Genomic DNA, 16,161 nt, shown 5'->3' on the forward strand with positions numbered 1-16,161 from the left:
CTCCACTATTTCTTCAGCCATCTCCTTTAGAACTCCAGGATGTAGCCCACCTGGGCCTGGAGATTTATCTATTTTTAGACCTCTTAGTTTCTCTAGCACTTTCTCCTTTGTGATGGCTACCATATTCAACTCTGCCCCCTGACTCTCCTGAATTGTTGGGATATTACTCATGTCTTCTACTGTGAAGACTGACGCAAAGTACTTATTTAGTTCCTCAGCTATTTCCTTGTCTCCCATCACTAGATTACCAGCGTCATTTTGGATCGGCCCAATGTCTACTTTTGCCTCCCGTTTGTTTTTAATGTATTTAAAGAAACTTTTACTATCATTCCTAATGTTACTGGCGATCCTACCTTCATATTTGATCCTCTCTTTCCTTATTTCTCTCTTTGTTATCCTCTGTTTTTGTAGCCTTCCCAATCTTCTGACTTCCCACTACTCTTTGCCACATTATCGGCTTTCTCTTTTGCTTTGATGCATTCCCTAACTTCCTTTGTCAGCCATGGCTGCCTAATCCCCCCTCTGATAACCTTTCTTTTCTTTGGGATGAACCTCTGTACTGTGTCCTCAATTACTCCCAGAAACTCCTGCTATTGCTGTTCTACTGTCTTTCCCACTAGGCTCTGCTCCCAGTTGATTTTCGTCAGTTCCTCCCTCATGCCCATGTAGTTACCTTTATTTAACTGTAACACCTTTACATCTGATTCTACCTTCTTTCTTTCAAATTGGAGATTGAATTTTACCATATTATGATCACTGCCTCCTAAGTGTTCCCTTACTTTAAGATCTTTAATCAAGTCTGGCTCATTACATAACACTAAGTCCAGAATGGCCTGTCCCCTCGTGGGCTCCATCACAAGCTGTTCCAAAAAGCCCTCCTGTAAACATTCAATGAATTCCCTTTCCTTGGGTCCACTGGCAGCATTATTTACCCAGTCCACCTGCATATGGAAGTCCCCCATGATCACTGTGACCTTGCCTTTCTGACATGCACTTTCTATTTCGTGGTGCATTTTGTGCCCCTGGTCCTGACCACAGTTTAAACTGTCCCGTTTCAGCGCAGTGAAACCTTCTTGGATGATCTTCAGCAGATGCTCCATTGTTGGCTGGGCTGAATGCACCGAGGTCCGGACACCGGCCATATTGTTCTCAGTAGCGGCTTCTACACCGCCCTTGTTTGCCCACTTCTTCAATTGTTTACGATTCGTTCCGCTTCTTAATTCCATACACCTATATCTGGAGTCAGTGCCTGAGTGCCTGTGCCTTCAGATCCAATGCTCAAAAGTACAAACAAGTCAGGGAAAAAGGTCCAAAAATCTGACCGGAGCGAGAGCCACCAAATGTGCGACATACTCCCTCATATCCACCACCGGAAGTCGTCCTGGGAGTGTTTGATGGGGACAGTGTAGAGGGAGCCTTACTCTGTATCTAACCTCGTGCTGTACCTGTCCTGGCAGTGTTTGATGGGGACAGTGTAGAGGGAGCTTTACTCTGTATCTAACCTCGTGCTGTACCTGTCCTGGGTGTGTTTGATGGGGACAGTGTAGAGGGAGCTTTACTCTGTATCTAACCTCGTGCTGTACCTGGCCTGGGAGTGTTTGATGGGGACAGTGTAGAGGGAGCCTTACTCTGTATCTAACCTCGTGCTGTACCTGTCCTGGGAGTGTTTGATGGGGACAGTGTAGAGGGAGCCTTACTCTGTATCTAACCTCGTGCTGTATCTGTCCTGGCAGTGTTTGATGGGGACAGTGTAGAGGGAGCTTTACTCTGTATCTAACCTCGTGCTGTACCTGTCCTGGCAGTGTTTGATGGGGACAGTGTAGAGGGAGTTTTACTCTGTATCTAACCCCGTGCTGTTCCTGCCCTGGGAGTGCTAGATGGCAGCAATGCAGAAGGAGCTTTACTCTGTGTTAACATTTTACAGATATACCTACGGGAAATCAGTGAAAGGATTGGTTAATGGCACTATCTGCTTGGAATCCCACAAATATGTTTCCCGTCTGAAACATTGTCAACATGTGATTGGTCAGGTAAGAATTGCACAACCGATCCAGTAACAAACATAATGCTCACACTTGACATCCATGCATCAGCCCAGGTTGAGTACTGCACAATTGGAGGGTCAGTATTGAGGGAGAGCTGCACTGTCAGAGGGTCAGTACTGAGGGAGTGTTGCACTGTCAGAGGGTCATTGCTGAGGGAGTGCTGCACTGTGGGAGGGTTAGTACTGAGGGAGTGCTGCACTGCTAGAGGGTCAGTACTGAGGGAGAACTGCACTGTCAGTGGGTCAGTACTGAGGGAGTGCTTCACTGTTGGTAGTCAGTACTGAGGGAGTGCTGCACTGTCAGGGGTCAGTACTGAGGGAGTGCTGCACTGTCGATGGTCAGTACTGTGAGAGTGCTGTTCGATGGTCAGTACTGATGTAAATGGAGTGTGATTGCCGGAATATCAGCTTTGTGCGGTGTTGGGTTGGTGCTGGGAAGATTCCTGTGAGCATGATTGGAGTGACAAGATCAACGTAACTATCTTTTCCAAATTCTCTCCCTCAGACGGATTCTGATGGCTGCCTAATTCAGCTTCTCCCCACTGAAGCCTTCAAACTCATTAAACGGCGCTTCAATCGTAACATTCACGCACATTTTGTTCTGACGGAGGAGGGTACGGGTGAGTATATGGACGCACAAGTAATGATATATATATATATAGGCAGTTTAGTGAAGAGTTAATTATTGCATCTCTCTGTATTTCAAACACTAGCGGGCACCACCACTTTTCTGTATATAAATCAGACCTCAGGGAATGCTGGGTAGTGTTAGTGAAGGAGAAAGCAAGAGAACCGCACTAGGAGAAGATTAGGTTAGATAGAGTTAACACGAGGTTAGATCATAGTATTATTAATGACTATTTAGATCATTGATTACTGCTAGACAGATTCAATATTACTTTATTATTAACTATAGCTCAGTAGCATGTGCAAACTCCATTTAATTAATCATTATACAATAAATTTGTTTTGTTTCAATCTAATGATTGGTGGATTCTTTGTCATCAACACAATGGACCATTCTGGAAGAAAAAGACAACACAATATATTACCACCAAATGTAATATAACACACACTAATATCCTCAAATACCCTCTCCCCTTCACTGTCTGTCTGGATCTCAATCATTTTTTCTCTGTCTCTCTCACTCTCTCTGCCTCTGTTTCTCTTGCTACGTGTTATTTCTTTTTCTCTCTCTTTCTGTCTGAATCACTGTCTGTCTCTCTTTCTCTCTCTCTTCTCTCTCTATCTGCCTCTCTCTGTCGCTCTCTCACTCTGTCTCTTTTTCTGTTTCTCTCTCTCTGTCTCTCTCTCAATCTGTGTCTTTTTCACTCTGTTTCTCAATGTTTCTCTCTATCTCTTATTCATTCTATCTCTCACAATCTCTCCACTGTGATCTTCCTTGTGTGTCCTTCAAGATGGCTAAAAGTCGTAGTGCTGACAAAGAACATCAAGCAATGCTTTTGAAACAAAGCTAGTTTATTTTACACTACTTTAAATGATTCACACACTTTACGACATAATAGCTAATAAAAGAACAATCTATGCTACAGAAATCTATACCTTTCATACAACTAACTAATATCTCAACCTTTAACTAACCTTCTATAACACCTTCTCCAATCTCCTCCCAGAACTCCAGGAGGCACAATTATTATATGACTGCTCTGTGGTGCCATCTAATGTTGAGATATGTGAACATCATCTTGTCAACACTTTACACCCCTTACATTATATATATCATGACATCCACCTCTCTATCTTTTAATCGTTCTGATACAATCTGCTGTGCTCTGTTTCATTCTCAGCATTCCTATCTTTCTGTCTGTCGCTCTCCCTTTCCGTCTCTCTTATTTCTGTTTCCCTCTGTTCTCTCTCTGCCTCTCCCTGCATTTCTGACTCTTACTTACTCTCCATCTCTCTCTGTCACTCGGTCTTTCATCCTCTTTCTTTCTCTCTCATTCTCTCACTCTATGTCTTTCTTTCTCTCTATCTGACACAGTACTCCTCCTTTGGGTTTTCCCTTTCACTTTCTCTTGCCTTTTGCTCTCTCTTTCTCTATCTTTATTTAATTTTCTCTCTCTTGTTCTCCCTCTCTCATCTTTTCTGTCACTATAACCTCCCACTGAACAGCGAGTCGCTCACCTTCAGATGTTGAGATTAAATACTCTCTGATGCCAAACTAAGCCTCTCCTTAAACATAATCCGTTGTTAGGAAACCTAGCCCTAACATAGCACTAACTCTAATCCGAATCCGAACCCTGATGCAACACTAATCCTAACCCCCAATGGAAACCGAACCCTAATCCCAACCACACTTCTAACCTTCAGCCTGATCCTAACCTTAACCCTAGTACTACAGCTAACATTTGTTAAGAACTTATCCCTGACCCTAATCATGTAACTAACCTAAAGCCAAGAACTAATCCTACCTCTGAAACTGACCCTAACTCTCACTGTTGCCCCTTATCCAAATTCTAATCCTAGCCCTGACACTACCACATAGCCTAAAGAAAATCCTGACACTGACCAGAACCCAAATGCTAACCCTAACACAAATCATAGATTCTTTTTTATCATAGAATTTACAGTGCAGAAGTAGGCCATTCGGCCCCTCGAGTCTGCACCGGCTCTTGGAAAGAGCACCCTACCCAAGGTCAACATCTCCACCCTATCCCCATAACCCAGTAACCCCACCCAACACTACGGGCAATTTTTGGACACGAAGGGCAATTTATCATGGCCAATCCACCTAACCTGCACATCTTTGGACTGTGGGAGGAAACCGGAGCACCCGGAGGAAACCCACGCACACACGGGGAGGATGTGCAGACTCCACACAGACAGTGACCCAAGCCGGAATCGAACCTGGGACCCTGGAGCTGTGAAGCAATTGTGCTATCCACAATGCTACCGTGCTGCCCATGTTAAACATGATCGTAGTTGTAGATCGGGTGGTCACATTAAGACATGGCTACAAAAGAGGTCATGTGACAGGAGTTATCCCTGGGAGCGGAGGCAGAGCACAAATGTTGCATGTAGCTGTTGAGCTCAGGAATAAACTATCTTTGTGGGAAGTCCATGATGTCAATGATTTTGTGAACCCACAACTTTCTGCAGTAGTGCCACACAAAATGATGGAGGCTGCCATCAATGTGAAGACAGAACATTGGGCGGAATTCTCCGGTCTCCCAGCCGCATGTTTATCGGCAGTTGGAGATGCCGTGCAGTTCGCTGGTGGCAGGATTCTTTGCTCCCGCCGCTAATCAATGGAATTTCCCATTGAAGCCAGCCCATGCCGCTGGGAAACCTACGGGTGGGGGAGGGAAAGGGAGGCGCTGCCGGTGGGTCCAGAAAATCCCTTCGCCAGCAAAAGGCCGGAGAATTTTGGCCAATTGTCTCCATAAGACTGCAGTGGTCAATCCTGGCAATGCAATCATGGACTTCTGCATTTGGGATAGGTAGATTGGTGAGGAAGATGTAAAGTACATTTTTCCCTCTTGTTGGTTTCCCACCGAGGGGCGTGTGTTGGCAGCTCGATAGCATAGTGATTAGAACTGTTGCTTCACAGCGCCAGGGACCCAGGTTCGATTCCTGCTTGGGACACTGGCTGTGTGGAGTCTGCGTGTTCTCCCTGTTTACAGTGCAGAAGGAGGCCATTCGGCCCGTTGAGTCTGCACCGGCTCTTGGAAAGAGCACCCTACCCAAGGTCAACACCTCCACCCTATCCCCATAACCCAGTAACCCCACCCAACACTAAGGGCAATTTTGGACACTAAGGGCAATTTATCATGGCCAATCCACCTAACCTGCACATCTTTGGGCTGTGGGAGGAAACCGGAGCACCCGGAGGAAACCCACGCACACACGGGGAGGATGTGCAGACTCCGCACAGACAGTGACCCAAGCCGGAATCGAACCTGGGACCCTGGAGCTGTGAAGCAATTGTGCTATCCACAATGCTACCGTGCTGCCCTCAAATACTAACCCTAACACAAATACTAACTCTAACCTTAATACTAACACATAACCCAAGGGCAATCCTAACACTGACCAGAACTCTAACCTTAGCCCTAACACAAATGCTAACCATAACCCTTGACCCAACACAAATTCTAACCCTAAACCTAAAACAAATGCAGCTCGAACCCAAATGTTATCTCTAACCCTAATCTTTAACCCTGATCAAGAAGGTGCGGTCGCAGGGGATTGGGGGTAGAGGACGAGATTGGATAGAGGATTGGCTGACTGACAGAAAGCAGAAGGTAGGGATAAATTAGATCTTCTCTGACTGGCGAACTGAGACTAGCGGGGTGCCGCAGGGGTCAGTCCATAGACCTCAACTGTTTATAATCTATATAAATGATCTGCAAGCAGAGACAGAGTGTAACATAGCAAAATTTGCAGATGATACTAAAATAGGTGGGAAAGCAGGCAGTGAAGAGGCAATAAAGATTTTACAGATGGATATGGCTAGGCTAGGAGAATGGGTCAAAATTTGGCAGATGGAGTTTAATGTGGATAAGTGTGAGGTTATCCATTTTGGCTGAAAAAGTAGAAAGGCAAATTATTATCTTTTTTTATTAAAATAATTTTTATTAAAGGTTTTCATAAAATATCAATAACAAAATGAGAAAGAAAAAAGAACCCAACAGGGTTAAGCACAAAACACAATCTAAAAAAGCAACCCCCAACCCCTCCCCCCCTGTACCTAAATAATAAATTAACATTAACACCCCGACTTAACACAACAGGTGTATACACCCCCTCAGACCCTCCAGTGTAAATAACATAAACAAAAATAAAGTAACCCCCCCCCCACCCCCCGAGCTGCTGCTGCCATTGACCAATGTCTAGCGTTCTGCCAGAAAGTCTAAGAACGATTGCCACCTGTGGTAGTATGCATTAGGGGTCATGTGGGACTGTGAAGCCATGATGCCATTGGCTGACAGATCCCGGGTCCTGGTTGGCTGTTGATCTCTAGCTCCACCCTGAAGGCGGAGTATAAGAACCAGGAGTTCTCCCCGCAGCTCCAGTCTGTTGCTGAACTGCGGGGAACAAGTCACGCTTAATAAAGCCTCATCGACTTCATCTCTATTCGTCTCTCGTAAGTCATTGTGCGCTACAATTTATTAAGCGTGCTTAAAGGACTATGGAGCTCAGGATCGTCCCGGAATGCCTGAGGATCAGCCCCCACGCAGTGAACTCAGCAGCAATTTTTAAACACTGGCAGACTTGTTTCGAAGGCTACCTCCGAACGGCCCCCGGCCTGATCACAGAAGACCAGAAACTGCAGGTCCTGCATTCGAGGGTAAGCCCGGAAATTTACCCTCTCATAGAAGACGCAGAGGATTTCCAGACGGCGTTTGCAGCACTAAAGAGCATCTACGTTCGCCCAGTGAACCAGGTCTACGCACGCTACCAACTCGCAACGAGATGGCAAAGTCCCGGAGAATCGCTAGACGAATTCTACGCCGCGCTGCTAATTTTGGGACGGGCCTGCAGCTGCCCGCCGGTAAACACGGCTGAACACACGGACTTGTTAATTCGTGATGCGTTTGTGGCAGTTATGAACTCTCCCCAAATCCGCCAAAGACTGTTAGAAAAAGAGTCGCTAGGACTCTCAGAGGCACGAGCCCTTGCAGCTTCCCTAGATGTGGCCGCGCAAAACGCCCGCGCGTACAGCCCTGACCGCGCGGCAGCCCCTTGGGCTCCGTGGACCCCCGTCGTGAAACCCCCCCCCCCCCCCCTTCACAGGCTTGCGCGGTTCAGACGCCAGGTCATCCCGGGGGGGCCCGCTGCTATTTCTGCGGCCAGGCGAAACACCCCCGGCAGCGCTGCCCCGCCCGCGCAGCGATTTGCAAGAGCTGCAGCAAAAAGGGCCATTTCGCGGCTGTGTGCCGGTCCCGGGGGGTCGCCGCTGTCCCCGGAGAAGAAAGAGTCCAGCGCATCCCAAACGCTCCCCAACCCCCCCCAGCGCCCCATGTGCGACCCGCAGGCCCATTTTGGGTCCCGGCCACCACGAGGGGAGGATGGGCGCCGCCATCTTGTGATCCCCCAGCCATGTGCGATGCATGGGGGCGGCCATTTTGTCCACTCCCGCCGCCATCTTGGGACCCCCCAGCCATGTGCGGTGCATGGGGGCGGCCATTTTGTTCACCCCCGCCGCCATCTTGGACGACAACAATGGACCCCAGCATCGACGGCTCCACGGGGTTCGAAGAAGACGCTGAGACACAGCGACCGCGTCTGGCCTCGGTGACGCTGGACCAAGCACGGCCCCGGACGCTCCAGACGACTACAACAACGGTGCTGATCAACGGACACGAGACACCATGCCTGATCGACTCTGGGAGCACAGAAAGCTTCATCCACCCCGACACGGTAAGACGCTGTTTTTTGACCATCCGTCCCAGTACGCAAAAAATTTCCCTAGCTGCAGGATCCCACTCCGTACAGATCAAAGGGTTCTGCATAGTGACCCTAACGGTGCAAGGGAGGGAGTTTAAAAACTACAGGCTCTACGTCCTTCCCCAACTCTGCGCGCCCACATTACTGGGATTAGACTTCCAGTGCAACCTGCAGAGCCTAACATTCCAATTCGGCGGCCCAATACCCCCACTCACTATCTGCGGCCTCGCAACCCTCAAAGTTGAACCCCCATCCTTGTTTGCAAACCTCACCCCGGATTGCAAACCCGTCGCCACTAGGAGCAGACGGTACAGCGCCCAGGACCGGACATTTATTTGGTCCGAAGTCCAGCAGTTGCTGAAGGAAGGCATAATCCAGGCCAGCAATAGTCCCTGGAGAGCACAGGTGGTAGTAGTAAAGACAGGGGAGAAGCAAAGGATGGTCATAGACTATAGACAGACCATCAACAGGTACACACAGCTAGATGCGTACCCTCTCCCCCACATATCCGACATGGTCAATCGGATTGCCCAATATAAGGTCTTCTCCACCGTGGATCTCAAGTCCGCCTACCACCAGCTTCCCATCCGCCCAAGTGACCGCAAGTACACAGCCTTCGAGGCAGACGGGCGACTATACCACTTCCGAAGGGTCCCATTTGGCATCACAAACGGGGTCTTGGTCTTCCAACGGGAGATGGACCGAATGGTTGATCAACACGGGTTGCAGGCCACGTTCCCGTATCTCGACAACGTAACCATCTGCGGCCACGATCAGCAGGACCACGACGCCAACCTCCAAAAATTCCTCCAGACCGCTAAAGCCTTGAACCTCACATACAACGAGGACAAGTGCGTGTTTAGCACAAACCGGCTAGCCATCTTGGGATGTGTAGTGCGCAATGGGATAATAGGCCCCGACCCCGAACGCATGCGCCCCCTCATGGAATTTCCCCTCCCCCACTGCTCCAAAGCCCTGAAACGCTGCCTGGGGTTCTTTTCATATTACGCCCAGTGGGTCCCCCAGTACGCAGACAAGGCCCGCCCCCTAATACAGACCACTACCTTCCCCCTGTCGACAGAGGCTCGCCAGGCCTTCAGCCGCATCACAGCGGATATCGCAAAGGCCACGATGCGCGCCATCGACGAGTCCCTCCCCTTCCAGGTCGAGAGCGACGCCTCCGATGTAGCTCTAGCGGCCACCCTTAACCAAGCGGGCAGACCCGTGGCCTTTTTCTCCCGAACCCTCCACGCCTCAGAAATCCACCACTCCTCAGTGGAAAAGGAAGCCCAAGCCATAGTGGAAGCTGTGCGACATTGGAGGCATTACCTGGCTGGCAGGAGATTCACTCTCCTCACTGACCAACGGTCGGTAGCTTTCATGTTCGATAATGCACAGCGGGGTAAAATTAAAAATGACAAGATCTTAAGGTGGAGGATCGAGCTCTCCACCTTCAACTACGAGATCTTGTACCGTCCCGGAAAGCTGAACGAGCCGTCCGATGCCCTATCCCGCGGCACATGTGCCAACGCACAAATAAACCGTCTCCAAACCCTCCACGAGGACCTCTGCCACCCGGGGGTCACTCGGATCTACCATTTTATAAAGTCCCGCAACCTCCCCTACTCCGTGGAGGAGGTCTGTACAGTCACCAGGAACTGCCACATCTGCGCAGAGTGCAAACCGCACTTTTTCAGGCCGGATAGAGCGCACCTGATCAAGGCTTCCCGTCCCTTTGAACGCCTCAGTCTGGATTTCAAAGGGCCCCTCCACTCCACCGACCGCAACACATACTTCCTGAACGTGGTGGACGAGTACTCTCGTTTCCCTTTCGCCATCCCCTGCCCAGACATGACAGCGGCCACAGTTATTAAAGCCCTTAACACCATATTCACGCTGTTCGGTTGCCCCGCATATATCCATAGCGACAGGGGGTCCTCCTTCATGAGTGACGAGCTGCGCCAGTTCCTGCTCAGCAAGGGTATAGCCTCGAGCAGGACGACCAGCTACAACCCCCGGGGGAACGGGCAAGTAGCGAGGGAGAACGGCACAGTCTGGAAGACCGTCCTACTGGCCCTACGGTCCAGGGATCTCCCAGTTTCACGGTGGCAGGAGGTCCTCCCGGACACTCTCCACTCCATCCGGTCGCTGCTGTGTACTACCACTAATCAAACGCCCCATGAGCGCCTCCTTGTCTTCCCCAGGAAGTCCTCCTCTGGAACGTCGCTGCCCACCTGGCTGGCGGCCCCACGACCCATCTTGCTCCGGAAACATGTGCGGGCGCACAAGTCGGACCCGTTGGTCGAGAGGGTTCACCTCCTCCACGCGAACCTGCAGTACGCCTACGTGGCGTACCCCGACGGCCGACAGGACACGGTCTCCCTGCGAGACCTGGCGCCCGCCGGCAACACGCACACCCCCCCGACACCAATCACCCCCTCCCTGCCACCGGCGCACCCCGCGACCGCCCCCTTCCCGGGAGGATCGGTCCTCCTCCCATGTCCGACCAGGAGTGAAGCAGAAGCAGACACCGTAAAGCTCCCGGAGACGACAACGCTGGAACAAGCACCTGCACCACCACCGGGGCTGAGGCGATCGACAAGGAAGACCAGACCGCCCGCTCGACTCGTGGCATCGGTGTAACACAAGAATGTTGTGGACTTTAACGAGAATGTTCTTTTTTTTCTTCTTACGAATATTGTAAATAGTTCACAAACCCTGTACATAGCCCAGTGTAGGGCAAAGTGTAGGGCACTGTAATGACATGCAAAAGTTTTTCCTCCCAGGACCAGCCTTGTAAACCCCTACCACCATGAGAAGCACCACCCCGCCGGGTTCATTTTCAACAAGGGGTGAATGTGGTAGTATGCATTAGGGGTCATGTGGGACTGTGAAGCCGTGATGCCATTGGCTGACAGATCCCGGGTCCTGGTTGGCTGTTGATCTCTAGCTCCGCCCTGAAGGCGGAGTATAAGAACCAGGAGTTCTCCCCGCAGCTCCAGTCTGTTGCTGAACTGCGGGGAACAAGTCACGCTTAATAAAGCCTCATCGACTTCATCTCTATTCGTCTCTCGTAAGTAATTGTGCGCTACACCACCGCCTAAAGAACCCTTGTACCGACCCTCTCAAGGCGAATTTAATGAACCCTGCCATATCGCTGATCCAGGATTCCACACTTGGGGGCCTCGTATCTTTCCACTGAAGGAGAATCCTCCGCCGGGCTACCAGGGACGCAAAGGCCAGAATTCCAGCCTCTTTCGCCTCCTGCACTCCCGGCTCCTCTGCCACCCCAAATATTGAGAGCCCTCAGCCCGGTTTGACCCTGGATCCTACCACCCTCGACACCGTCCTCGCTACGCCCTTCCAAAATTCCTCCAGCGCTGGGCATGCCCAGAACATATGAGTGTGATTTGCTGGGCACCCTGAGCACCTAACACACCTGTCCTCACCCCCAAAGAACCTGCTCATCCTTGTCCCGGTCATGTGTGCCCTGTGCAGCACCTTAAACTGTATGAGGCTGAGCCTCACGCATGAAGAGGAAGAGTTCACCCTCCCTAGGGCATCTGCCCACGTCCCCTCTTCGATCTCCTCTCCCAACTCCTCCGCCCACTTACCTTTCAACTCCACCACCGAGGCCGCCTCCTCCTCCTGCATCACCTGGTAAGTTTCCGAGATCTTCCCCACTCCCACCCACCCCCCCGAGAGCACCCTGTCCTGTACTGTGTGTGGCAGTAGCCGTGGGAATTCCACCACCTGCCGTCTGGCAAACGCCCTTACCTGTAAGTACCTGAAGGTGTTCCCCGGGGGGAGCCCGTACTTCTCCACCAGCTCACCCAAGCTCGCGAACGTCCCGTCCACAAACAGGTCCCCTAACTTTCGTATGCCTGCCCTGTGCCACCCCGAAAACCCTCCACCTGTTCTTCCTGGGGCGAACCAGTGGTTCCCCCGTAATGGGGTCCACGCCGAGGCCCTAACTTCCCCCCTATGCCGCCTCCACTGCCCCCAAATCTTCAGGGCCGCCACCACCACCGGGCTCGTGGTATACCTCCTTGGAGGGAGTGGCAGCAGCGCCATTGCCAGCGCCCCCAGACTCGTACCCACACAGGACGCCGTCTCCAGCCTCTTCCATGCAGCCCCCTCCCCCTCCATCACCCACTTGCGCACCATTGTCGCATTGGCGGCCCAGTAGTACCCACAGAGATTGGGCAGCGCCAGCCCCCCCCTATCTCTACTCCGCTCCAGGAGCACCCTTCTCACCCTCAGAGTCCCTCGCGCCCACACAAACCCCATTATATTCCTGTTAACCCGCCTGAAAAAAGCCTTCGGGATAAACACGGGGAGGCACTGGAACAGGAACAAAAACCTTGGGAGCACCGTCATTTTGATTGACTGCACCCTACCCGCCAGGGACAGCGGCAACGCGTCCCACCTCTTGAACTCATCCTCCATGTGCTCCACCAGCCTTGTAAAGTTAAGCCTATGCAGGGCCCCCCAGCTCCTGGCCACCTGGACCCCCAAATATCTGAAACTCCTCTTCGCCCTTTTTAGTGGGAGCTCGCCAATCCCCCTCTCCTGGTTCCCTAGCTGAACTACGAACAGCTCGCTCTACCCCATATTGAGCTTGTACCCCGAAAAGTCCCCGAATTCCCTAAGGATCCTCATTACCTCCGGCATCCCCCCACCGGGTCCGCCACATACAGCAGCAGGTCGTCCGCAAAAAGCGACACCCTATGCTCCTCCCCACCCCGCACCAACCCCCTCCAGTTCCTCGACTCTCTCAGTGCCATAGCCAGGGGTTCAATCGCCAGTGCGAAGAGCAGGGGGGACAGGGGACACCCCTGTCTCGTCCCTCAGTGCAACCGATTGTACTCGGACCTCCTCCTATTTGTGGCCACACTCGCCATCGGGACCTCGTACAACAGCCTAACCCACCTGACAAACCCCTCCCCAAACCCGAAACTCTTCAGCACCTCCCACAGGTATCCCCACTCTACCCTATCGAAGGCTTTCTCAGCGTCCATCGCCACCACTATCTCCGCCTCCCCCGCCGGCATCATGATAACGTTCAAAAGCCTCCGCACATTCGCGTTCAACTGTCTCCCCTTCACAAACCCTGTCTGGTCTTCATGGATGATCTGCGGCACACAATCCTCAATCCTCGTGGCTAAGACCTTCGCCAGCACCTTGGCATCTACATTTAGCAAGGAAATCGGTCTGTAAGACCCACATTGCAGGGGATCCTTGTCCCGCTTCAGGATCAAGGAGGTCAGTGCCCAGGACATCGTCGGGGGTAAAGCCCCCCCCTCCCTTGCCTCATTAAAGGTCCTAACTAACAGCGGGCCCAACAGGTCCATATATTTTTTATAGAACTCGACCGGGAAACCGTCCGGCCCCGGTGCCTTCCCCGCCTGCATGCTTCCTATCCCTTTGATCAGCTCCTCCAGCCCAATCGGGGTCCCCAGTCCCGCCACCAGTCCCTCTTCCACCTTTGGAAACCTCAATTGGTCCAGGAAACGGCCCATCCCTCCCTCCTCCCGTGGGGGCTCGGGTCGGTACAATTCCTCGTAAAAGTCCCTGAAGACCCCATTGATGCCAACCACATTCCGCACCACACTCCCTCCCCTGTCCTGAACTCCCCCGATCTCCCTAGCTGCGTCCCGCTTCCGAAGCTGATGCGCCAGCATCCGGCTTGCCTTTTCCCCATACTCGTAGACCGCCCCCTGGGCCTTCCTCCACTGCACCTCCGTTTTCCTGGTGGTCACCAGGTCGAATTCGGCCTGGAGGCTGCGCCTCTTCCTCAACAATCCTTCCTCAGGTTCTTCCGCATACCTCTTGTCTACCCTCACCATCTCCCCCACCAGCCTCTCCCTCTCCCCCCCGCTCCCTCCGCTCCTTGTGGGCCCTGATGGAGATCAGCTCTCCCCTCACCACCGCCTTCAGTGCCTCTCATACCATCCCCACTCGGACCTCCCCGTTGCCGTTGGTCTCCAAGTACCTCTCTATACTTCCTCGGACCCGCTCGCTCACCTCCTCGTCCGCCAACAGCCCCACCTCCAAGCGCCACAGCGGGCGCTGGTCCCTCTCCTCCCCCATCTCCAAGTCCACCCAATGCGGGGCTTGGTCCGAAATGGCTATTGCCGAATACTCGGTATCCTCTACTCTCGCTATCAGCGCCCTACTCAAAATGAAAAAGCCGATTCAAGAATAAGCCTTCTGGACATGTGAGAAGAATGAAAATTCCCTAGCCCCCGGCCTTGCAAATCTCCAAGGGTCTACCCCTCCCATTTGGTCCATAAATCCCCTCAACACTCTAGCTGCCACCGGCTTCCTACCAGTCCTAGACCTGGAGCGATCAAGTGCAGGATCCAACACCGTGTTAAAGTCTCCCCCCATTATCAGGCCCCCCACTTCCAAGTCTGGGATCCGACCCAACATACGCCGCATAAAACCCGCATTGTCCCAGTTCGGAGCATACACATTGACCAGTACCACCCTCTCTCCCTGCAACTTACCACTTACCATTATGTACCTACCGCCATTATCTGCCACAATGCTCGACGCCTCGAACACCTTCTTTCCCACCAAGATTGCCACCCCTCGATTTTTGGCATCTAGCCCCGAGTGAAACACCTGACCTACCCACCCTTTCCTCAGTCTTACCTGGTCTGCCACCTTCAGGTGTGTCTCCTGGAGCATAACCACATCCGCCTTGAGCCCCTTCAGGTGCGCGAACACACGGGCCCGCTTAACCGGCCCATTCAGTCCCCTTACATTCCAGGATATCAGCCGGATCAGGGGGCTACCAGCCCCCCCTCCCCCGCCAACTAGCCATGACCCCTCCTCGGCCAGCCACGCGCCCGCACCTCACACCCGGCCCGTTCCCCACAGCGGCATACCCCCGTCTTGACCCACCCCACTCGCTCCAGCTCCTCCTTGATCTTAGCAGCAGCAACTCGATCCCCCCCCCTCCCCCCCCCACCGGCTAGGACCCATCCTAGCTGGTTTACTCCCCCCATTGCACTTCCGAAAGTCAGCTGACTCCTGCTGACCCCGGCCACTCCCGCCTCCCCTTCGACTCCTCCCATTGTGTGGCACACCCTTCTCTCCCGCTCCCCATTCACAGGCTCTCCCCCTCCGTTCTAAGCGCGGGAAACAATCTTCGCTTCCCCGCCCCGGTCCCGTCCCCCCCAGTCTTCAGCACGGGAAAAAAATCCCGCGCTCTCCACCTACCAGGCCCCGCCACCAACCAAAACAGTGCCCAACCCGCCCCATCCACCCTCCCCAACCCGAAAGAGAAAAACACAGGGAAAAAGAAACCCAAAACATTGCAAAGGCCCCCCACCCCCCAAATCAAAAATAGGCATAACATATCCACCGCAGTCCCCAATCGCCCATCCCGACCCTCAGTCTGTGTTCAGCTTCTCGGCCTGAACAAAGGCCCACGCCTCCTCCGGAGCATCAAAATAATGGTGCCGGTCCTTGTAGGTAACCCACAATCGCGCCGACTGCAACATGCCAAACTTCACCCCCTTCCTGTGCAGCACCGCCTTCGCTCGATTGTACCCGGCCCTCCTCTTAGCCACCTCCGCACTCCAGTCCTGATATATCCGAACCTCCGCGTTCTCCCACTTGCTGCTCCTCTCCTTCTTGGCCCACCTGAGCACACACTCCCGATCGACGAACCGATGGAACCGCACCAGCACCGC

General features: G+C 52.6%; 1 protein-coding gene across 1 annotated transcript in view; it reads left to right on the forward strand.

Moving 5' to 3' along the window:
- The window catches only part of LOC140392865 (alpha-2-macroglobulin-like), a 305,968-nt gene that overhangs the window by 91,959 nt on the left and 197,848 nt on the right, over positions 1-16,161 (forward strand). The window contains exons 8-9 of the mRNA XM_072478608.1: positions 1,925-2,030; positions 2,550-2,664. Coding sequence (XP_072334709.1) covers positions 1,925-2,030; positions 2,550-2,664 — 221 coding nt within the window. The remainder of the gene's footprint in view (positions 1-1,924; positions 2,031-2,549; positions 2,665-16,161) is intronic.

Source organism: Scyliorhinus torazame, chromosome 16 (genome assembly GCF_047496885.1).
Source record: "Scyliorhinus torazame isolate Kashiwa2021f chromosome 16, sScyTor2.1, whole genome shotgun sequence".
NCBI lineage: Eukaryota > Metazoa > Chordata > Chondrichthyes > Carcharhiniformes > Scyliorhinidae > Scyliorhinus > Scyliorhinus torazame.